This window comes from Papilio polytes, unplaced genomic scaffold (genome assembly GCF_000836215.1).
Source record: "Papilio polytes unplaced genomic scaffold, Ppol_1.0 DF823177.1, whole genome shotgun sequence".
Taxonomy (NCBI): domain Eukaryota; kingdom Metazoa; phylum Arthropoda; class Insecta; order Lepidoptera; family Papilionidae; genus Papilio; species Papilio polytes.
In genome coordinates, this window is record NW_013526027.1 from 3,260,917 (window position 1) to 3,285,994 (window position 25,078).

Below are 25,078 nucleotides of genomic sequence, written 5' to 3' on the forward strand. Positions count from 1 at the left end.
GGAATGTTTATTTACACTAGGTACATATCATACAGGCCGAGACTTCTATTGCTAACGTATTCTACCTACTTCTTAAATTGAAGGCACATTTTTCATAGAGTTTCACCTAACTTTACAAATAGCTTCGTTAAGAAACTATAGCGACCTAAGTGAAGTTACGAGTATATTGAACGCAGCGGAATTTTTTTTCAAAATGGCGTCGGTTATCGCGCGTTTTGATCATGCTCGAGGAATGGAAATTGTTATTTTTATTCTCCGCTGCAATCAATATTATTTATTTACATAAAGTATCGGAAATAGATCTTATATATTTTTTTGGTTTTCATCACATAAAGTGTTACATCATCTGGAAATATTATTATAAGTTATTTTTTTTATTTATCTAACACTCCGCTGCGGCCGCGCCGCTTGCGTCCATTACACTTTGTGTTCTGCTTTTTGTTTTTTATTGCACACTTTATTTAACCGTACAAATATTTGGAAAATAGAACGGTTCGTTTGTATTTGGGTTTTGCCACTCTTTTTTTTGTGCAACTGATTTCTTCCTATCATTTTTAATAAGTACTTTTTTAAACGAATCAAAATTACATTACTGTTTTATAATATTTACACACATTTTACTTTAAAACGATCTATGGTTCTCTAAAAAAGTTGTTACTTCATAATTGTATAAACTACGTACATATTTTGTAATTATTCACATTGTTTGATGAAGGATAGAAATCAGTCACTTTTTATGAAGAAGAGAGCACACAGAGTTCAGTACTTGGGCGCGACGCGGGGCGAGGAGAAGCGCGGCGAGCGGTGCGGCGAGCGGCGCGGCGAAGTGCTCGGCGAGCCGCTCGGCGAGCGGAGCGTCGAGCGCGCCGCGGGCTATGGCTTTAGCCGCTTGAAGCCCGCGCCGTCCTGCCCCAGCTTCAGCTCCTCGTACAGCGTGGGCTCCACCTCGCGGCCCCCCTCCCGCCCCATCTCCCGCCCCGCCTGCTGCAGCGTCTCCTGCCGCCACGCCGCGCTGCTCGACACGCCCAGCCCCGGCGCGCCGCCATTGCTCGCGCTGCCGTTCGCCACAGTACCCTGGGACAAATTATACTTCAACACCACCGTCTCCTAAACTGAAGTTTTGCTAATTCTATTCATCATCATCACCAGCTCACTATATGTCCCCACCGAGGGGCTCGGAGCCTACCCTAATGTTAGGGTGACTAGGCCATAGTCAACCACGCTGGCCAAGTGCGGGTTGGTTGACTTCACACATATCTTTGAATTTCTTCGCCGATATGTGCAGGTTGCATCACGATGTTTTCCTTCACCGTAAGAACGTCGGGTATATTATGTACATATGAAAATTCGAAAAATCGAAAATCACATTGGTACATGGCGGCGGGATTCGAACCCAAGACCTGTAGATTACAAGTCAAGTGCTTAAACCACTGAGCCACCGACGCTCATTCTATTATTAGACAATAATATAATTAGGCGGTTGAGGTATACTTACATTTCCTAATGTATCAGTATTAGTTTCTCTGAGGTAACTTGGATTTTCAAACGCAACTCCTCCTTGCGTTTTGAGTCTTAAATTCTGTAACAAAGTAACACAGTATTACAACATTCTTACCACTAGATGTAAAAGGAAAAATGAATGGTAGAGGAGTGGTCGTAGCATACCTTCCTATGTCGGTAGTAGAATCCTGCGGCGAGCAGCAGCGCGGCGAGCAGCACGCAGGCGAGCGCGGCGCCGACTGCGGAGGCCGCGCCGCCCGCCACCGGCGCCGCCGCCGCGCCCGCCCCTGCCCCAGGTTCCTCTCCCGCCGTCGTGAACATGATGGGTGCGCTCAGCGACGACGTGCCTGACATATACCAAGTTAAACTTATTTCAACACTTACGACCTGACCCACCACTGGCTGATGGAGGCCCAGATAGCTTAAAAATGACGTCACTGTCAGATGAGGGAATAAAATATGTTATTTTCATCACATATTTTACACATTGGATTGTTATCAGACAATTTACAATTCGGTGGAACAGGCCTTAAAAGACTGTGTTTTGCTCCTGATGTTCTATATACAGAAAAAAATTGCATCGTTGGCAAAGAGATATACTTCGATTCTTCCAATAGACAAATAGATATCAATGAGTTGCGCAAACAACGGGATAACAATAAAATTGAATTTAGAGTGCGGCATAAGCTACTTCTACTATTGGAACATTTCGTTAAAGTAAATAATTGAGCTGTGACGTAATGTCCCCTTACCGACGTCATTGGCGGCTTTGACGACGCACTCGTATCTGACGTCATCGCGCAGGCCGGTCAGCACGACGCTGGTCTCGCTGGTGTCCAGCTTCTCCGGCACCTTGGCGCCGTACGCGCGCCAGAACACGCGGTACAGGTACACCGTCTGCGGGTTCTTCAGCGGCGGCTCCCAGCTGCCCACGGACAACACCAGTTAGATTATATTGTAGCATAAAACAAACATGTTTCTTCTAAACTGTACTAGCGACTTCGTCTGCATGAATTAAAAAAAATAACAAACATGTTATTTTCTGATAAAGTAGCTAAAATTGCTCTATTAGTTTTTGAATTATATTCCAATACATACGAAATTAAAAAAAAAATACGAATTACTCTTCATAATATTAGTATAGATAAAGATGATATTCCTGTTAATTTAAGCAAAGTTGCAAGCTATCTGATATTAAGAATCGCTGAAATAAACCACAGACTGAAACACTTAAGGTTGCGAGTAGAAGATCAGAAGAAGCTGTAAATTCGATATACAGTAAAACAGTGAAGTGTGAAAATACAGTGAAGGTGAAAAAAAGCATATAGAAGAGCATAGTTGTACCTAAGTAGCACAGCGTGCGGAGTGGGCGCGGCGTGCGCGCGCAGCTCCCTGGGCGGGCCCGGCAAGCGCGCGCCGGCGTCCCTGAAGCAGGCGAGCTGCAGCGCGCAGGAGCGCGCCACCGCGCCGCCGCGGCACAGCTCCAGGCAGGAGCGCGGCACGCCCCACGACGCGCAGCACCCGCGGTGGTCTGCAATGCGCTCTCTCTAACAAATGCTACTCAACGCTAGTTTTTCATTTATTCAGCTTTCATTCAGTGATCCTGACCGCGGGTTATTAAAGAAGGTAACTTAAGTGTTCTTCCAGGCTATCCTCGATATTTGTGCCAAATTTCATCGAGATCCGTTCAGCAGTTTAGGCTACACTCTAACAAACATCCATCCAAACTTTATCATTTATAATATTACTAGTATTCGCCCGCGACTCCGTCCGCGTGGAATTAACAAAACCAAAAGTGAGTAAGCATATGTGTTCTTCCAGACTATCTTCTACGTCTATACTAAATTTCATCGAAATCGGTTAAGACGTCTAGGCTACAAACTCTTACAAACATCCATCCATCCATGTAAACTTTCGCTTATATAACATTAAGTATGATTAGTAAGAAGTATGATTTAAAGACCTCTAGACTGTAAAGTGTCAGTTAGGCAGTGTGAAGTGTGTCGCAGAGTAGTTAATCTCACCGGATCCATCAGCGGCGCACTTCATGAGCTTTTCGAAGTCGTCGAGACATTCAGGCCGGTCCATGATGTTGTCCATGTCGAGGTGGAAGCTGCACGCGTCTATGCACGCTGACGACACGTTCATCTGCTCAACAAATCACTAGCTCAATTATCGAAACTAATTTTAATATTTAGAGCACCTAAATTACACTGTGTTTTAGCGGAGAGCTGTGATAGGATTTAATTTAAGTCAATGTGCAAATATAAGTTCACAAATAGTGTTTAACATTTCAAATTAAGGATAATACTTATCTATGTTAGATTTTACTAGTTGTTTATGCTTAGTTAGATAATAAGCTGTCTAATTTGTGACCTGCGTGCAGCAGTGTGTGACGTTGTGCTGCGGCGCGGCGTGTCGCAGGCGCACGGACACGGGCCGCAGCGTTTTGCCGAACGCGTTCTCCGCGTGGCAGAAGTAGTCCGCCTCGTCAGACTCTGATATCTTCTTTATTATTAAACGCATTGTGTACTTCGTTTGATCCTAGAATAAAAATAGAGGATGTAAGCAAACGAGCAAGCGGCCTGAATTCACCGAAATGGAGCGCTACCGCTGCCCATAGACAACCGCAATTGTAGATGCTTTTCCTACTCTTAATCGATAGAGAAGACGCACATAAAGAGGATGTTTTCCCTTCCAATATATCTCCACCAACGTCACATTCACTTTTCCTTTCCATAACTAAAATGAGGCCTCCAGCACCACACTCATGAGACAGACACGTGTCTTCTGTGTGGTCGTTGTCTTACACCGGGCGAGCCGCCCTATAGTACGAAGATATTAAAGCGAACTCTACCACTGTAAACATCTGTGATTATTACAAAATCACTACGAGAAAACCAGTAGAGGTGTAAAACTTTGGGGAAAAAGGCTTCACAAATAACTAGTACGATTTTGTACAGGAAATGTTTTTTTTTTATAATACTAGGTGGCAACCGAGCAAGCGGCCATGTGAATTCACCGAAATGGAAAGCGACCTCTGCCCGTAGACAACCGCAATTGCAGATGCGTTGCCTACCCTTAATTGACGGAGGAGACGCACATAAAGAGGACATTTCCCTTCCCTATGCATCACCTCCACCATCAAATCCACTTTACCTTATGAGTGAAGGATGGCAAGGGAAAGGGACTAAAATTTTTGTGGTTATTTTCATAAAATCCTTAAAATATCGATCCTTTAATCAGCTTATTCGTAATTGTAAAACTTTTTTAATTTGATGAGGTTTCAAAGTAAGGACGATTGTCAGCGAACGTCCTCCAGAAAGTAATGTATTGACAGCTCATGAATAGTAATGAGATGCCGCGAATTGGATTTCCATAAATAATTAAACTGAGTTTAAATTCGTCGACCGCAACTCATTTGTAATTAAGTAACGGACGGCACATTAAAATTGCACACAGCTTTTCCATCTTCGATACCTTTTGCGTAATTGAATTCAGATGTTATTTTTATTTTTTATCTCCTATTATGCAAACTAGTCAAGAACTTAGATCATATAATTTAAGGAAATGTTTTCATTTTAATCAAATCAATTGATCCTATTATAATAAAGAGGAAAGATTTGCATTTTTGGATTTCTTTATGTATTGAAATAATAACAATATCAACAACTACTGGGCCGATTTCAAAAAATCTTTCACCAAATCTTTCTTTTAAATGTAAAAGCTACGTTATCAGTGAGTAATATAGGTTATGTTTTTTGTTATTTTTTTTAAAATTTCAGGCGGGAAAAGTTAGTTATTTATACAGTGATCGTTGAAAATTAGGTTATCCATAGTCTAGCAACACAAAATATGGATTAGCATTCTAGTGGGTTCAGTGTTTAAAAAGTTAGCTGTGTACAAATAACTTACTTCAGGGTCAGCAAGTAATTGTATAGTGTAGTTAGGTCCATCAATAACCGGGGTCCTGCCGTTGGGGTCCCTCCAGAAGGCGATGGTGGGCTTCGGCAGCGCCTCCACACGACACTCCAGGATCACGGAGTCTCCGGCCGCCGCCATCGTTATACCTGATGCTTGGATTGTTGGCACATCTACAAGAAATACAACGACTTTAAAATTATAGATTATTTTAATTTCGATAAGGAAGTACCAATTGGAAAATTATTATCTTGATTAGTTCGAAATGTACAATCGAGTATCTTCGCCGTGTTCCATTTATAGAAAAATTGCCTTATGTGCAACGAGACAAACTTTACCTCCTATTACAAACAAATTGCAGTAAATCGCGTTAACAACGAAATAACAATAAAAAGCAGCTTCTTTCGTTTAAACAAAAAAAAAAAAACTGCGTACAAAACACACACACCTTTGACTAAACTATGATACAATAGTTGTGCGATTGTCGATTGTTACACAGCTAACTCAACTGTTCAGTTGTGCAAAGACTCGAGTAAAACCGAGACTAAACAGTTGTGCGATAGTTTTGGTCAAAGGTGTGCGCACGTTCTTAAGATAGAACACTGTCAGATTTCCCGATAGTACATCATCATCTCCCCTGCCTTCCTACTCCCGTAGGGTCGGCGCACCGGGTTTTCGTCCTCCAAAGCAGATTTCCCGATAGTACATTGTGAAATTTATATATTTTTTTACGCTAAGAATCCAAAAGTTTTAAGAAATGTGTGTTTACGCTGTATTATATTATAGATATATACCCCCTAAGTTTAATGGCGTAAAAATGTATAGCCTAAAGCGTGACATAGGGCTTTTTATTAAAAAAGGAATTATTCAAAAATGTGTTGTAATTGCTGATATCTTAGGCAACAAAGAAGTGTGTGTTTACGCTTTATTACAATAGTATAGAAGTATAGATTTGTTAGTACTGACGAGATATGTTGATCTTCCTGGAGGCCTGCATGGGCGTGCCGTAGCCGTTGTCCGCGTAGCACGAGATCTGGTCCATGTCCCGCGTCACGTTGTGGATCACGGTCACCATGTGGCGCGTCACCTCTTGCCGCACCAAGCGCCCTGCATCACGGCATTGCCACATCTCAATATCTTTTAGTCAAACCGACATCGAACGTAAATATGATTTAAAGAAGGAATTACTTTGACGATTAATAAAGCTTTTTTGAGATAAACTGGTCACACCGACATCAAAGAAGTAGTAATTGTACAATATAGACATAACAGCTACAATAAGAGAGGTTTACTATTTTCAAGGAATTATTTCGTTACTTTTTAGTGTGTTTTGTTTTTTTTTTTAGATTTTTCCTGAGGTTGATTCTAATTAGATTTGCCAATAAAGATTTAAGATTAATGTGAAGCGGGATGTAATTGCCTAATTGATTAAGGGTCACATTTATTTGATTTACAACAACCTTAAGAGACAGCAAAGGTATAAGAATACATCTAGAAAGAGTGAAGTAGTGAGATATTATAAGATTCTGTTTGTCGTTTAGTATGTCTTCTTGATTCAGAAAGTAGCATTCTATAGAGGTGGTTTTGCAGTGCATTTTGATATGTTACCAGATATGTAGAGCGAGATGGTGGGCGTGGGCGTGCCCATGGCGATGCAGAGTATCGTCATACTGGAACCTTCTACCACGAGGTTCACCGGGTTCACTGTCGGTGGCTGCAACAATAATCAAGTCTAATTAAATTGTTAATTTTATTAACTACCAACTCACTCCTTTTTAAGTGTAGATTTCTCACATTTGTGAGCTTTTGAAAACCGGATTTCCAGTTAGATCTGGTATTTTGTCTTGTAATAATTTACTCAAGACTTGGTGGCTCAGAGTTTTGAGCACTTGACTTGTAATCTACAAGTGCTGGGATCGAACCCGCTGTGTAGCAATGTGATTTTCGATTTTTATATGTACATAGTTTACCCTTTCTTATGGTGAAGGAAAACATCGTGATGAAATCTGGACATTTCGGCAAATTCAAAGATATGTGTGAAGTCAACCTACAGTGCAGCGCGGTTGACTAGTGCCTAGTCCTTACTTAGAGTAGACTTCGAGCAACTCAGTGGGAACGTATAGCGAGCTGGTGATGAATAATTTAGTCAAAGTATTTTTTGCAATAATACAGTTTAGTGTATGAACTGACTTCAACGTATGCGGGGTAGGCAGGGTCCGTCCAGGCGAGCAGTGTCTCGGAGGGCAGCGAGTCGCCGGCGGCGGCGTGCGCGGTCACCCACACCACGTACTGCGTGTTGGGGGAGAGCTTCTCCAGCGTGTGTCCCGGCACCGTCGTCTCCACGCGCGTCACGTTGCCGGACCCGAGCTGGCTCGGCGACTTGTAGAATAATCTGTTATTCAAAATGTGTACAAATCGCTTAATTCAACTTCAATTTTAACGAAAATTCAGCCTAATCTTACTACTGAAAGAACATTAATGTAACTGTAACAACGTAATTAACTTAAACAATTAGGCCACTACCTCCCTCCCGCCAGAATGGCGCGTTTTCTAAATATGTCTAAACTAGATGTTCCCGTGCGGCTTCATCCGCATAAAATTATGAAAATTTTAATTTTGTTACTGACATTTGTCAAATTATCAATTGCAAATGTCAAAATGACATGACATGATGACAAACTATGGCAACCGTGTTTCCTTGATGTTGGCAGTAACTTATGGTCTCTTTCCATATGGTTTTTGACCGACTTCCCAAAAGAAGGAGGTATTCAATTCGACCGTATGTTTTTTTTTTTTTTTTTTTTTTTTTTTTTTTTTTTTTTTGTGTGTTACGGCATAACTCCGCCGCTAGTGGACCGATTTGGATAATTCTTTTTCTATCCGAAAGGTAATGCTTGCAGGTGGGTCCCATTTTTTTGTTTAATTTTTGGAGTCTAAGACTACGACGTAGTTAAATAGTTTAGCTCAAAATCGCGCGACGAAATTTCGGGTCATTTTTGCTTTCTTTGCTTACGTAGCCTAAACTATAAGACTTACATAAAAATGATGTATGGAAGAATTGTAGCCCATTAAATTTGCTAAATAAAAGTCCGCGATAGCATATATCTATCTATTAAGGTTGTCGCACAATAACCACTTTTTTCATTAAAATATCGCCCGAAATCTACACCCAACTTTCAACGCTATTACTCGTGTTCGGTATGAATCCTTATCCAAATAAATGTATCTATCATCAAGAGAATTTAATGTAGATTATAAATGCCCTTGGAACTATATAATTCTGATCAATAGTTTAGGAGATATCATAAATTACAAATTACGAGTCGCAGAAAAAAATACCAACTTGTAACAAAGTTTGCTTTCTTGGCTTACGTAGCCTAAACTATAAGATGTACAGTCAATGTAGATTCATTACTTAATTGTTACTATACTTCCAATTGTCAATTGTTATGGTAAAAATGTGGAAACCCTTACGTAGAAATATCTCTGGATACCTTGGCTGACACCGACATCAAAGTAAAAATAATTGTACAATATAGACATAACAGTTACAATAAGGTAGGTTTACTATTTTCAAGGAATTATTTCGTTACTTTTTAGTGTACTGTTTTTTTGAGAATATTTTGTTTTGTTTTTAGTGCGTTTTGTTTTGTTTTTAGTGTATTTTGTTTGGAAGTCGGTTTTGTTTTTTTTATCCAATTTATTTACCCCCAAAGTTTATCAGCGTGAAAATGTAAAGCCTAAAGCGTGACGTAAGTGTAGGACTTTTTATTAAAAAAAGTGATATTCAAAAATATGCTGTAATTGCTGACATCTTAGGCAACAAAGAAGTGTGTTTACGCTTTATTATAATAGTATAGATAGTATAGATAAAATTGACAGCTGTCAGATAGAGACGAAAGTGTATGTCGATGTTCTAGTGTTGTCTGATTTGGTTCTTAACATATTAGGTACTACAAATGCGGATATTTAAAAGGATGGATGGATGTTTGTTATTATGTATGTCCTGAAATCTCAGATCACAGTATTTGGTATAGATGTAGAACATAATCTGGAAAAACAGATACGGCCGAGTACTGAAACGTTACATATACAGCGTCTTATGATAAGACCATATTTTTGACCGACTTCCCAAAAGAAGGAGGTACTCAATTCGTTTGTATGTTTTTTTTTTATGTATATCATATTAAAAGCGGCGCTTATGAAACGAAGTATTTAATATTCGTTTCCATATTTGGTTGATGCGCTTATTAAGCATTCTTCCCTTATTTTGCTTATGGAGTGGAGGACGCTAATAGTAGATGAAACGGCAATGAGAAATATTTAGCGATACATACGTGTAGGTAATCTTCTCGTCTGGCAGAGAGAACTGCGGCGGCTGCCACGACAGCGTCAGCCACGTGGCGGAGTGCGAGGACACCGCCAGCGAGTGCGGCGGCGACGGGATACCAGACACCTCCTTCTCTGAATCTAAACACACTTTTCACTTTAATAAGGTTCATATGGGCACGTTTTTGTTAGTGTTATGTACAGTCGAGGAATCTGTCGCTGTTCCAAGTTAACTTTTTTTTTATCTGATTAAGGGACAACCAGCAGCGGATCGCTTAATATTAAATAATCCAACGCCCATAAACATTCGCAACGCTAAACGTGAAAAGGGGGAGTACGTTCTTTTTTTAAGTTACAATCGTTTGAAAATTTTGAAACGCGGAACAAAAATCAATACAACGAGTTAATATCCCTGTATGAAGGCTTAGTGATACAAGGCTAGTTTCTATTTATTAGTAATTTTTAGGAGGAGGTAAATCGTAGTTTCAATGAACAAGGCAATTTTATCTATAGTGGGTCACCGCGCATTCCCGCGACTGTACCTTTGTCGGTGATGTTGAGCAGCAGCATGCTGGAGGGCAGCGAGGAGCCGTGCTGGTTGGCCGCCACCACGAACACGTGGTACGTCGCGTTCGGCTCCAGGTCCACGATCCGCGCCATCGGCTCGCTCACGTTCAGTTTCTGAACAATAAACTTAAATTAACATCGCATGTAATAGCTATTTTGTTCACACTTTACGGCTAAAGTCCGAAAGCTATGAAGAGTAAGGAATTATTCTAATTTTGAATACTTTTTTTTTATATTACGACTTCAAAACTGACCTTTTGTCTGTTGGTGGTTCAAAAAGATTTCGATCTGTTATTTATTTAGTTTTCAATTTTATAAAGTACTTAAAAAGCGCATAGACATATGAACAATAATAATAAATTTCTAGTGTTAGGCTGAAAAAAGTTAAACACTAATGAAGATAACAATATCGCAATGTTAACTGTAGTTTGAGTTAAACCCTCGTAATACAATTTCTATATGGACTCCACTAACTTCGTACATGTGCAAAGTACAATTGCGTGAAAATTTAATAACTTAAGGATAACTTGGCGTAGTATTTGCATCCGTACACAAGTAGAGAGTGCGGGAAACTTGCTCTATAGAGCCTGCAAAGCTCGCTACTTGAAATCAGTCACGTGAATAGTTTATTGCCGAATGTGAGCGAACTTCGAAGTTTCCTTTTACTTGCTTCGGAATATTTGGAATATTCAAATACCTATTGTTACACAAAGCCTTTAGAAATGTAATGTTATCCGTTTTGAAGTTACATACTTATTAAGAACTAGCTTTCGCCCGCGACTCCGTCCGCGAGGAATTAAAAAAAAAATTGTAGCCTATGTGTTCTTCCAAACTATCCTCTACATCCATACCAAATTTAATCGAAATCCATTCAGCCGTTTAGGCTACAAACTCTAACAAACATCTATCCATCCATCCATCCATCTAAACTTTCGCATTTATAATATTAGTATGATATGAGAAAGTCGGCATGAGAAATGTATAGTACGTTATTCTTGCAATTCCAAATAGCATTTTTTTTAACAAACATAGAAGTATTTAGTCGAAGGTGATCTTTGATAGGCTACAGCATTTTATCGTAAGAAATTTCTGGATTTGGAAAACTTTACTTTGAATCTGAGATTACTTTACTTTGGAAAATCTCATTTGCTTACTAAAGAAGTCATCAAATGTAACTAAATTGTACTGACATTGTCCAATTGCAGCGTGTTGTAGTAGTAAGGCTGCGAGTTGTTGCCGACTTGCTGCCAGTGCACGGTGTAGGCGGTGGCGTTGGCGCCGTCCGCCGGCGGAGCCCACTCCAGGAACAGCTTGCCCTCGCCCGACACCACCGCGTGCAGCTCGCGCGGCGGGCCCGGCAGCAGCCCCGTGCCTGCACCACCACACGTCAGAATACCATAGCATTCAAGAAGTCAGTGGTAGAGCCCGCTTTAACATCTTCGCACTGTAGGGCTCACTCTGTGCGACCACGACCACACAGAAGAGAGGCGTGAAGTGGAAGCAATTTCGCGTACAGTCTGATGAGTGTGGTGCCCGAGGCTTAATTTTATTCCCTTCCTTTTTAAAAAAGGAAAGGATGAGAAGGGAAAGTGGATTTTATTTTATGTGAAAAGGGGGAAAACGAGCGGAAAGAACACAGAGGTGAACACACACAATCTGACGGAGGAGACGCATAGGACGGGGAAATTTCCTCTTCATATGCGTCTTCTCCGTCGATTAAGGCAGCGGTCCTTTCGTCAGTTTAGCGGATTCATGTGGCCGCCTGCTCGTTTGGGGTCTTACGCTATACAAAAAGACCATCACATGACGATGTTCATTTTGCTCCAAGGTTGTTTTTTTTATTCCGTAGACTTTTAGGCTGCTGTCTTATAGAAGACTATTGCGTCAACAATCAACAAATATTTATGGTAATTGTTATCTGTTGATCAATTAGTAGTTGTGTGTTTACCCTCTTCGAAGCACTGCACGATGTTGCCGATGTAGGGCACGCAGACGTTGACGCCGCCCGCGTGAGCCGACGCGCAGACGCCGCGGCAGTGCGCGGGCACGCCGCGCCGCGCGCAGCACTCCTCGTGGTTGCGACCTGGGACATATTTACTGGTAAGTCTTTCCAGCGTTCGCACACAACTGTTCAGTCTCGCTTTGTTTCCTATATGGAGGTACACACTACTCGATTTTTAGTTGTGCAACTAAACAGTTGAAGTAGCTGTGAAACAATTGACAATCGTAAAACAGTTGTGGGACAGTTCAGTCAAAGATAAGCGATTGCTTTTATTGTGACAGTATAATTTATAGAATACTAGCTTTCGCCAGCGACTCCGTCCGCGTGGAATTCAAAAAAACGAAAGTGAGTAGCCTATGTGCTCTTCCATATTCTCTACATCTACATCAAATTTTATCGGATTCTGTTCAGCCGTTTTAGCTGCAAACTCTTACATTCATCCATTCATCTATCTAAATTTTCACAGTTATAATATTGGTATGATATAAGTATGACTCTCTATGTCTTCTTAAGGTTCTGGTGCCCTGGTACAATGTCTGACCTCCAGCGCCGCAGCGCAGCAGCTTGTGGAACTCCTGCGCGCAGAGCGGCGCCAACGTGCGCAGGTCCGACATCTTGGCGTCGTAGGAGCACAGCGGCATGCACACGCCCGCCAGCGACACGCGCTCGCAGCACGCGCTCACGTTGTACGCGTTCGCCGATATCTCCTCCTCTTCTAACACCTAACAGACACGTACGTTAGAAAGAGATGACTATATCCTCGACAACTACTCTTTCAATTGCGTCTCTTCGATCTGTCAAAGTTTAGTAAACAGTGAAGATAAATGTATACCTGACTCTGAGTCCTGAATATCAGCCTAGGCGAGGCGTCGCCAACTCCGTGTTCGTTGACTGCTTCTACGTAGATCTCGTAATCGCTGTTTGACTCCAAATTCTCCAGGATGTAAGGGGAATGAACCTGTTTTGTAATAAAACCATTTTATGGTACTGGTGTATTTTTAGAAGATCTGTCAAATTTAAAATATCGTAAAAACTGGCGGTGTTCTACCTAAAAGCTACAACCGTTTCATTTTGTAATGAGACGTGGACAGAAATTGTATGTATGATAAAAAATGCACGACTATTTTCTTTTCCCTATAAACCCTTCGTTTGCACTCACTGCAATCTAATAAGTTATTTTTAGGAGAGGCAGAGTTTGTTACGATGGCATGAATAAAGCAGGTTTTCCTGTAGTGGATTTCCGCGGATTTCAGCGACTGGACCTATTTACTTTTGAACAATTAATAAAATTGTTACTAGCATACTTAACTTCAACAACTACAGCAATCATCCAGCCAGGATGGCGCGTTTTTCCAATACGTCAAATGACATTTGACACTTGTCAAATAGGGATGGGACGTCTGTGCCGATAAATGAGTGTTGCGCCAATCCTACAGCGCAGTACATAGTAACATACCTTCTTGAGTATGGTGTAGTCGTCTTCAAGCGCGAGTGCCTTGTAGTGCAGGTTGTAGTGCTGCACGGTGTCGGGCAGCGCGGCGGGCGGCGCCCAGTGCACCACGGCGTAGTCCGTGTCGATGTTGGTGAGGTGCAGCCTGGTGGGCGCGCCCGGCAGCACGCCGTACCCTTGCAGCAGGCAGTTCGTGTACGAGCTCATATAGCGGAGGCACCTAATTGTTTGATGAGTGTAAAGTTTTACATATCTTAATTATAAAATACTAGCTTTCGCCCGCGACTTCGTTCGCGTGAAATTAAAAGAAAAACAAACGCAAGTAGCCTATGTGTTTTCCAGATTATTTTCTACATCTATGCCAAATTTCATCCAAATCCGTTCAGCCGTTACGGCCACAAATTTTAACAAACATCCATCCATCAATCTAAACTTTCGCATTTATAATATTAGTATTAGTATGATTATAACGAGAAAAATTTTGTTCGTTTGATTGTAATGAATAGGCTCAAAAACTACTGGGCCGATTTTAAAAATTCCTTTGCCGTTAGAAAGGTAATTTATCTGTGATTAATATAGGCTATATTTTGTCACTTCATTATCATTTTCCTTAAATTTTACGCGGGCGGAGTCGTGGGCAAAAGTTAGTAAATAATAAACAAGGGATGAATTAGATATATCGTTGGATTTACTTGAGTGTACAAAGGTAATTTTAATTACAAATTAAGTAGAAAAAATGAGAACAAATGTAAGTTGACTAACTTGAAGTGATTGAAGTCTAGTGTGGTGATGTTCCCGCTGCAGAGCGGCAGGCAGGGCGCGGGCAGGCCGCGCGCGCGGCAGCACGGCGTGTGGTCCATGCCGTTGGCGAGGCAGCCGAAGGTGGCGCCGGCCCAGGGCGCGCAGATCATCAGGTCTGTCACCTGCAGCTACGCGTTACAAACGGAACCAACTCATCATCTGTTAGTCACTGATGTGCGATGCATCATGTATAAAACGTGGTTTGTTAGTTTACATTTCAACAGACAATGTGCGAATTAAGATGTGCTTTAAAAATAAATGAATATAATTGGCCGGTTTCCCAACGTTTAATTATAATGTTTTTGGTTCGATAAATTCATGAAATGCGTTTCCGAACTACATAACTTGAGTATTATTGCTTTGAAATTCAGCTGAACCTAAATCACTAGGTAATGATAATTTAAGTGGTAACTTCAGAAACCCAGCATAAATGGTTTTGCATTTTCTTATTATGGATTGTATCTGAAATGAATTGGTATACTAGATTCGCAGTCAGTTTTATTACGAATTATTTAATTCGATTATCAGCATTCATGGTCTCACCGACCGTGAGATTCTCAAGGGGGTATTTCATCAATATTAGAACAGTTAAGACTATTGTATTCGCATCGCTAAAGATTACATTGTTCCAACAATTTGAGAATAGTAACATCTTAAAATCAGAATTTACGATAAAATTGTTTTAAAGTTAAACACCAACCAAATTATAACCTGTATCTATAATCTATAATATATTATAATAAAGCGTAAACACACACTTCTTTGTTGCCTAAGATGTCAACAATCACAGCATATTTTCGAATAACTCGTTTTTTAATAAAAAGCCCTACACTTACGTCACGCTTTAGGCTATATATTATCTCACCGTTAAAGTTAGGGGTAAATATTTTGGATAAAAACCCTAATGTGGGAAAGAGACCATAAGTTGCTGCTAACATCAACAAAGAAAGATTGCTAAGGTTTGTCATGTCACGTCATTTCGACATTTGCTATTGATAATTTGACAAATGTGAACAATAAAATGAATTTTGTATAATTTTATGCAGATGAAGTCGCATGGAAACAGCTAGTTATAAATAAAGATGAAAGACAAATGAATTGCAAATCGAAAACCTCAAAATTGTGCAACGATTGTAAATGACTTATGAACACATATTTAAGAAGAAGCAAGAACGATAGAAGATTTCCTTGGGAAAGAAAGAGAGACGTGTATTTAGAGCATTTTGCAGTCTTCTAACTCACATCAATTTCATACGTCTTTGTGGGGTCGCATAGCTTCTCTACACAGCCGTAATGATTGACCCCCGCTGAGATGCAGCACCCTCTGACGTCAGGCAGCTTGGGGGCTGGTGCTACTTGCGTGGTCTTCATCTTGCCGGGAGTCAGGGTTAGTGATCTGAGTACATTTAGGGTGGACGATTGGAATAATTTGTCTTTAGGTAAGTCGCCGAGATCTGAGGTTTAAGTTTTTGACAGAATTGTGTATTAAAAATGTAGGAACTCTTGCACACTATTTCATCTTAGTTTCTTATTTAAACCATTCAAATTGAAAGTTTCTATTCAAATCAAACCTACCTTACACTGTAGCTCGGTAGACTGGAGCCGTGAATATTGAACGAGGTCACTGTGACCTCATACATCGTGAATGGAAGCAAGTCGTTCACGATAAAGGAGGTTTTATTCGCTTGAACTTTATACGCCATCGACTGGCTGGTTTTTGTCTCGTTACTCTTTATCGAACTCTCAGAGGGGTCTATGAGATGGGCATCGAATGAGCGCAGAGTGGTCACATTGACTATATACTCTGTGACCGTATCTGAGTTCTCTACGGGCGGGCTCCACGATACGTTCAGTTGTTTCTCGTTGAGCGGCTCAACTTCCACATCTTCTGGTGGACTTGGCAGCAGTTCTGAAACAAAATTTTATTGTACAATCGATTTCTTTACTCTGCATATGTTTATAAGTTGTAGTCACAGGTGCCCTCGTCTATAGTTTCTTTTTTTTTTTGCTTTTAGTCTTTTGTTGTGTGTGTTACAGAGTCTTTTGCAGCGCAAATCACAATTGATTTATGTTTTTTCTAGCAAGTTATCTGCTTTAAATTATGTTTTCCTTATTCCTAACAGAATTGCTAGATTTTCTGTTTTAACTTACCAATACCCTCGACGATGCAGGCTAGCGTCTTCTCCATGTAAGTGGCGCAGGAGTAATGAGTCTTGATGTTGTCAGTAACGGGTGTGAACTCTCCGCGACACACATCCTGGCAGATGTCCGGCACTCGCTCCTGCACGCAGCACGGCACATGGTTGCGGCCATCCGCCATGCATCTGATAATGGCATTCTTTTTTTATCTAGTTATTTTAGACTGTTTTAGTGGATTTTAACAGACATTTGTATTAACAATTGATAAATCATGATTTTGACGGAACATTACGAAACATTACAATTGTATATTCGGCTTCAGCTATGCTCGAGATCCTGTTATAAGATACAGCTATGTAAAACGTTACTTAGACTGAAAGGTAACTTCAAAAGCTTAACAATAATATTAGAACCCTCTTTAAATCCTTACTCTATATTTTGAATGATCATGAAACGGAATTAATTAAAGTCTCACTTGACTATAGCAGGGAAGTCTGGCTGGCAGAGCTCAGGGTCTTGGCCGGTGCCTTCGAGGATGGTCTGAATGCTGCAGAAGCCGAGGCAGCTGGTGCTGACGTTGGCGGCCAGGCAGCACTCCGTGTAGTTGTGTGCCAATGCTAGTGACGATAGCGTTGGAATGTTGGCGGAGTACGTGTCTGTTGTATTCTGATTCTCCGGTGGTGTTAGACCGCGGGATATTACTGGGAATAAAATATGAATTAACTAACACTGTTCAGGGTATAAAAGCACACTTATTCCTAACTTTTGCTTGTGAATATCACTACTTTGCATCTACTTAGACCAGTTTAGGTAAGTCAATTTGACTAAAACCTTAACATTGATCGAAAGGTGAAATAAAAGAATTTCTCCTCACCTCCTCTTGGAGCATATCTTACCAGTAAGTCGATGGAAACTTCTGACAGGTGGTTCCGTGTTAAGCTCACACATGTAGAGTCCAGCGTCCGAAGGCTTCACCGACTTGATGACTAGCGCCCACACGTCGCCACCTTTCCTGATGCCTGGACCTTTGATAGGCTCTTCCGCTGTCAGTGGAATTAGAGCTTATTGGTTTAGAAATTAATGTTTATTTTAAACTAGTAAACAGGCTTAAATGATATTTTCTATTTATTTATCTTAAATGTGCATTCGTGCGTGAATGCAAAGTTCTCTTTTATGCATAGGTGGTATAAAAACTCTCCAATAAATTTTAAAATAGCTTTTTAAGATAAGTAACTACGTCTTAGCTTTCCAAGTATTCTAGTTAGAAAATACTCCGTATAACAAATTAAGACCGAAGTAAAAGACACAATAAGACTTAAAAGCAAGCTTTTTCCCTTAAAGCGAACGTTGCTTACAAAAATGTAGTAGACATTAAATCTTCAATCACTATACAGTTGTAATCAGAAGAGAGCTGTCGAAGAAATAAGATACTTCTGACGAAGGAAATAAAAATGCTTTTCGCTTACAGGCAGTAAATCTGGCTGTACTCGTTAAGTTTATAGGCAAAACACTTATTACTGAAAATGCGTGATAAAATTCTGAGATCGCTCCACAAAGAGGGAACGTGGCGAGAAAGTAAAGTGTACCTTTTGTTGGTTGTAGTTTTAAATAAAAAAATAATTGATGGAAAACAAAAATCACTCTATTCATAGGCGTAGATTTCTTAGGTCATTCGATAATACAATTAAGGAAAAAAACATTTCGTGTAGGGTCATATAAGCCCGACTATACTATGCTCGTTTATTCAAAATCAACTTAACATGTAGATTATAATGCGCAGAACATTTGTAAGGAGATAAAAATTTTCTACATAGCATAAATGTAAAACAACCTCTGAGATTTTTGAAAGAACATCACACTAATTGGTTTACATGTCCCAATTAGACGTGGAAATATTAATTGGGTTGCGTGTAATTTAGTAATGTGTTCGCATCGAGGCTAGATATTGCTGTAGTGTTTTTACACAGCAGAAGGATTCAATGAACTACATTCCGCGCTTCGCTGATCACCTAAATCGATAATTTGATCTATTAACCTCAAATGTTTCTTCAACGATTAATTCAAATGGTTTTTGTTGCATAATATGCAAAGGCCGTCTGTATTACATGCGCGGCAGCTAACCTGCGTGGAATTAAAACGTACATAGTACTCTATCATCATCTTCCTCTTATCAAACTCCCGTAGTGTCGGCGCAACAGGTTTTTGTCCTCCACATAACTATCATATGGCATCTCAATCATCACTCCCTTTTGATGATGTCCTTTTACGCAATCCAGCCATCTCTTTCTAGGTCTACCTCTACCGGTGTACCTCCACACTCATAGTAGTTTATATGTTTTTCAATACTATTTATACTTTATTTCACACAAGATTTCGCACGCGACTCCGTCCGCGTGAGATTAAAAATAAAAGTGAGTATGTTGTGTCTTCTTCCGGACTATCCTCTACGTCTATGCCAAATTTCGAGACCTGTTCAGTCGTTTAGGCTACAACCGCTAACAAACATCCATCCATCTAAACTTTCGTATTTATAATATTAGTATGATCTATACTAAATTTTACATCATAAAGACTTTATTGTTGTTTATTTCTTGTTTTTTTTTTGTATCGTCTTAGGTAACTTACAGTCATCATGCAGCACTCGCACCCTGTCGTCCCTTGTAACTCTAACGCCCCCCGCAGTCAGCAGCTGCAGATCTCGGGCACGCTTCCACAGGACTGGGCGGCCGCGCGCGCCGAGTACCACGCACGTCAGCAGTGCGTCCTCGCCGCTGCGCACAGCCACGCCGCCCGCCGGCGCCCGCATCCACGCCTCCTTAGGTACCCACTCGCCCTCCTCTTGTGATGATCCCGTGGACTCGCTCGCGCTCTCCACGGAATCCGCTTTCGCTTCTAAACAAAGATATAGAAAGGACAATAGAACCATACTTAAATCAGTAATACAACAGTAGCAAACAAGTTAATCTTCCTGTGCAGGCGTGTTTAACTATATGCAAAAGAACTAAATTCATGTGTATGTACTCGTGATTCTGAAAATGTAAAATAGATATAAAAAGTATTAGGACTCATTTATAATAATATTATAAAGAGGAAAGATTTGTATTTTTGAATATTTGTATGTATTGAAATAACTCATAAATTACTGGACCGATTTCAAATCTTTCACCATGAAAAAGCTACGTCATCAGTGAGAAATATAGGCTATGGCTTTTATTATATTTAAGGAGCCCCACCTTACACCTGGCTTAGACCATCGTCTGTGTTTTACTTTTAAACATTGAGTTTACAAGTTTGACGCAGTAGATAATTTTAGTCCATTAAAGGGTTCAAAACTTTGTGACTGACGTTTTGAAACATTTACATATAAGAGTTCATTTCCCATGAGTTTGTAGGCATATCGTATGTACGAGTAATGAACGAAACTTCACGTACAAATTAATGTGATTTATATTTCAGAGGGTTGAGTTTTCAAACTGGAATGCCAAGTTATAATAATCGCTCACAAAAGGCTACCGTTGGTATTCGTTAAAAGTTATTTTGAAGAAAACGTTAATATTGCTATGCTTTATCACATATCGTACATTGTTGATAAAATTCGACCTTATTCGGAGAGATTTATAATTTCTGTTGATATCGAAAATATAGTTAAATAACTTTCATATTACACTTATTAGTATTTACTAGCTTTAACTGGTGACTCCGTCCAAGTGGCATAAAACAAAAAATGAGTAGTCTATGTGTTCTTCCAGACTATCCTCTACATCTATACCAAATTTCATTGAAATCTGTTCAGCAGTTTAGGCTACAAGCTCTAACAAACATCCATTCATCTAAACTTTCGCATTTATAATATTAGTAAGAAATAAGATTACCCTATTTAATTTTATTTATCTCATTAGAGCATCATGGTTTAGATTACTTAGTGTACATATATGCATGGTCCTTACCAACTCTAGTTAAGGGTTATAAGTGGCTTTAAGTCTCGGTAAGAAAGGACTCATCCGCGGCGATACTACTTTTGTTTTCTTATTTTACACACTGCTGTCTCAAATGGCGATTAACGTCAATGTAATTTAATTATTAAAACTTTATTAAACATTTAAATAGGAGTTAGTTATCATCATTGTCAGCCATAGGTCGTCCATTCCATTGATTGCCACAATGCCCGGTCCTGTGCCGCCCGCATCCAGTGCACTCCCGCAACCTTGACCAAGTCATCGGTCCATCTTGCGGGAGGCCTACCTACGCTGCGACGACCTATCCGTGTTATTATGCGATTAATTATGTTGTTGTTTAATTAGTTTAATATAATTGCAGTTCTGTGCGTTATGTTATCTACCTCCTGTCGTGGTTGGGAAAGTCACAACATACTGTAATTTAGTGTTATGTAATTCAATTAAAACTCATTATTATTCATTCAAAAGTGAACATTCGTCAGAATAAACAAAATTTCCTTGGTAATACCCTTTGTAATTGATATGAAAACGTTATAATTTCTCGTATATTTTACTCGTATATCAATATTTGTTATTAAACTTTGCTGTAGTCGCTCCATAATGTTTGCAAAGTAATTAACAGAAGCAGAGTAACTTTGCTATTTCTCTGACATACAGTCGACAAGTTTGACGATATACGAATTTAAGTCTAAAGTACAAACATTAGAATTTTTCGTTTACAACATTTCATTTAAGATGCAAATTAAATTGTAATTTTAACAATCTGTATCTAACCTTTAAAGTTAAACAAATATTTTATTGGTAGAATTATTTGTTAACTTTTGGGACGAGTACCTAATACTTTATTTAACTTAACAAATAAAAATAACAATTTTGTATGTGGTTTTTGAAATTTTAATTCCAGAGTTCTGTATGTTTGTTAACTTAAACGTCCGTGTGTCTCGAGCGAAGAGATCCATTAACTTTATTTGCTGACATTTCGGCCAAACTAAAAGAGGTCGGCCATCGGCAGATTGGAATGATGTATTGTTCAAACAATTCATTTGGTAACAACTTACTCGTCGTCGACTCACAATGGGGGAGTCCGCTTTTGTTGGCCGCCGCTGGATTTAGTAAAACATCTTGAAGATTGATATCGAAAATTAATCATATAAAACATACAAAAATACACATTATGGACCTAAGATCTCGAGTCGACTTGCATGATATTTGATACTAGCTGTTGCTCGCGACGTCGTTCGCGTAGAGTTAAAAAAATAGCCTATTTTATTCAGTGATAACGTAGCTTTTTAATTGTGCAAGAATTTTTTAGTTGCCTTTTTTAGTTGCCTGCCTTACTTTAGTTAAAAAACATTCAAGAACAAAGCATCTACACAACTCGAGTTTCCATTTTTGAAACACAATATATTGCTATATTTGTCTTTTGTTATCGTAGAGATGATATATGTTTTTGTGTTTGTTTCGGCAGTGTGAATGGGTTATAGTAAAGTACATACCATCCCCAGCTACCAGGGCAGCATAGTTGAAAGCGAGTAGCGCCACGCACGCAGCCGCTGTCGCCACTCTCATCTGTAAACAAACAATATGTTAAGATGTCGACAAAGTTATTATATTAGCTGTTGCTCACGACTTCGCCCGCGTGTAATAATACAAATATAGCCATGGTACTTACAGATAAATTATCATTCCAATGGTGAAAGAAATTTTAAAATCGGCCCAGTAGTTTTTGAGTTATATCAATACATACAAAAATACAAATCTTTCTTCTTTATAATATTATAATAGTGTAGATAAATATAAATTCAATAATCTAATCGTATATAGGAAAACTATTGTTTAACTTTCAATGAAAATAATAATAAAATTGGATTTTATAAGATTATTTCACGTATGTGATAATGCTTGAAAATATTTCCGAATATCGAATAATGCAATATAAATTATAGCAACGTCTTTTGATGCGACCAACAAAGACATAAAAGATGGAAAACCAAAAAGGAATGAAGATAAAAGACAATGATTAAATCATTTTGTTTCAGACGTAACAGACGCTCTTTATTGCGGTCGTCCCCGCCAACGCCGGCGACGGACCAATCAAATCCGCTTTCAATGGACCATAGACAAAATCAGACTTTTAAATTAAAAGTGAAAAAAAATTACAATGGCCTTTTATCTTTCAGATTTTCCATTTACTAGACTGACTAATTACTAACAATTGTTAAATAATTACTAGTGTAGTAAGGCAGTAATTTTATATAAAATATGTATAAAAGTCACATAAAACCACAAAGAATTTGCTATCAGAGAAAAGTCTCCTTAACAAAAGATATAAAAATGTGAGATGGAAAATCCACAAGATTTGAATACGACAGCCAATTAAAATGTAACTCGTAGCAAATTCAATTGAAAACGTAACTGACACAGAGGCTGACTTTAATAGAGCCAAGATGTCTTGAGGAAAATCACTGCAAATGTAACATTAAAAGAAATTCAGCTTCTGATTTTTAAAAATATATATTTATATAATTAATTCATCATACAGCTTCCATGAATTCCATTTTTAAAATCATGACAAAAACTCTTTCACTGAATGGCCAACATCAAAAACTTCATCTCCCAAATGTTTAGACAGTATTAAAACTTTTCGATGGAAACATTATTGTAAGTGGCGATTCCATTCCCGCCAGATGGCGTTGTTAACCGAGCGGTTAAATAAATTAACTTCTTTGTTCGAGAAGCGTCGCCTAAGATTCGATAATTAAATCCCTCGGGCCCTTCCTTTCCTGTTGCCGGCCAGGACTTTCAAAGGAATGTTGCGGCGCCATTTTGTGGCGGGAACGATTTTTTTGACAATTCATTTCTCCCCACATTCCCTTTTATCGACCATTTTGGCATTGGTCAGTCGACGGTCAAAACAAAAAGAGATCGAAAGAACAATTTTAACACTAAAACCAAATACGCCGGGAAATTATTTGCAATGGTTTCCCGCCAAAATTGTATAATAAATCAAGATGGCGTTAACATGTCTGATAAAACGATTGATAAATAGTTTAACATCTATCATGCGTAACAAATGTAGTTAATTTTAGTGTCTTCGACTAAATCCGAGATAACAAAACGTATTTCTTTCTATAGCGATAATATAAATAATTCAGAGGGCGGGACGCGGGAGGCATCGAGGTGAAATATGGTGGCCGCGATGTGAGACCAAATAAATATAACGCCAGCCTCGATATTTCCTTGGTATTTTTAAAGCAAAAAAAATGTTTTAAGGAAAAAATACATTAAAATGGAGCATGGGGTGTGCCAATTCTGGTTTATGCGATGGATATGTTTATCCCATGTTAGGGTTCCTTGAAGGAATTAACTCATTTTCTGTTTATGAAAAATTCTATGCGTAAATTTGATATTTGTCTATTACGACAATTAATCGTGAGCTTCCACCTATATAAAAACATTGTCATCTAAAAAAACAGTTATATTGGGATAAAAAAATGTAATTTATCCAAATGATTCCGTCATTGTAAGCCCACGGTAAAAGTTTATTCACACAATCCAATATTTGTCTCTTACAAATGAAATTACCGGAGTGTTGAATGTACGGGACCCGTGAGATAAGTCAAGGTGCGACCTTACCGATATTTATTCGGCGCAGGTCGACGCAGGGCTTGCGGTTTGACATACACTTGAATAATGCTCAGCGAAGACGAATTTACGATTTGCGTGTTTTTTTTTCTTCTAAATCATTATTATCTTACAATAAGAGAAGAGAATGTGTCTTTTACTAGCTTTAAAATAGTCTTTTATTGTTTTTATTTGTTATTTCATGTTTTTGTTTCTTAATTTCAATATTTGGAGTAAGTCTACGATATTTTAAATGTATATTGCTTTTTTAATAATCTATAGCACTTGTAGTACATATGTATGATACAGATTTTGTAATTTATCGTCGAATAAATAAAAAAAGACATTTTGCAAAAATTTTCGGAAAATTAGATCATAATTCAAATATAAATAAATTTAAAAACTTTAATTAAAAATGTATATTTTAAATACTGCCATTTTTCTATTTAATAAAATTATTTGATAATAGTCAATAAGTCTTAGTTGTCCTGAATTTTTCATAAAAAAATATTCACCTTTGGCATCAGGGTTGCTGTACCCCCTTGTGTTTAGCTAGCTTGATGGGTGCATACGAAACCTGTAACAGACACATTATATGAATAACTGAAATAAAATAAATAATACAAAAAAATCTAAGGATATGATAAAAACGGAAAAGTGTGGTAATGTCGCATATGTAAATCTGTTACCTCTGTCTACCTCTTAACGTTTAATTTATTTATATTTATAAATTGAATTATGTATTAGTGTCGAAATATTTCTTATTCATCTTAGAGAATTTCAATTTGG

General features: G+C 38.9%; 1 protein-coding gene across 2 annotated transcripts in view; it reads right to left on the reverse strand.

The window, feature by feature from the left end:
* Positions 1-245: 245 nt before the first annotated feature.
* LOC106105179 (Ig-like and fibronectin type-III domain-containing protein C25G4.10) overlaps positions 246-25,078 on the reverse strand; it is a 72,461-nt gene continuing 47,628 nt past the window's right edge. The window contains exons 3-29 of one of the 2 annotated variants that reach the window (XM_013285433.1): positions 24,805-24,866; positions 22,162-22,234; positions 19,335-19,601; positions 17,606-17,752; positions 17,185-17,410; positions 16,722-16,894; positions 16,146-16,479; positions 15,813-15,966; positions 14,532-14,692; positions 13,776-13,989; positions 13,152-13,277; positions 12,861-13,041; positions 12,266-12,400; positions 11,508-11,689; positions 10,293-10,431; positions 9,759-9,891; positions 7,612-7,813; positions 7,030-7,135; positions 6,388-6,528; positions 5,416-5,594; positions 3,877-4,044; positions 3,525-3,648; positions 2,845-3,031; positions 2,253-2,425; positions 1,666-1,847; positions 1,496-1,579; positions 246-1,074 (exon numbers count right to left, since the gene is read on the reverse strand). In XM_013285433.1, coding sequence (XP_013140887.1) covers positions 874-1,074; positions 1,496-1,579; positions 1,666-1,847; positions 2,253-2,425; positions 2,845-3,031; positions 3,525-3,648; positions 3,877-4,044; positions 5,416-5,594; positions 6,388-6,528; positions 7,030-7,135; positions 7,612-7,813; positions 9,759-9,891; positions 10,293-10,431; positions 11,508-11,689; positions 12,266-12,400; positions 12,861-13,041; positions 13,152-13,277; positions 13,776-13,989; positions 14,532-14,692; positions 15,813-15,966; positions 16,146-16,479; positions 16,722-16,894; positions 17,185-17,410; positions 17,606-17,752; positions 19,335-19,601; positions 22,162-22,234; positions 24,805-24,813 — 4,401 coding nt within the window. In that variant the 5' untranslated portion in view covers positions 24,814-24,866 and the 3' untranslated portion in view covers positions 246-873. Of the gene's footprint in view, positions 1,075-1,495; positions 1,580-1,665; positions 1,848-2,252; positions 2,426-2,844; positions 3,032-3,524; positions 3,649-3,876; positions 4,045-5,415; positions 5,595-6,387; positions 6,529-7,029; positions 7,136-7,611; positions 7,814-9,758; positions 9,892-10,292; positions 10,432-11,507; positions 11,690-12,265; positions 12,401-12,860; positions 13,042-13,151; positions 13,278-13,775; positions 13,990-14,531; positions 14,699-15,812; positions 15,967-16,145; positions 16,480-16,721; positions 16,895-17,184; positions 17,411-17,605; positions 17,753-19,334; positions 19,602-22,161; positions 22,235-24,804; positions 24,867-25,078 lie in introns of both variants that reach the window. The other variant, XM_013285432.1, reaches the window with a different exon arrangement.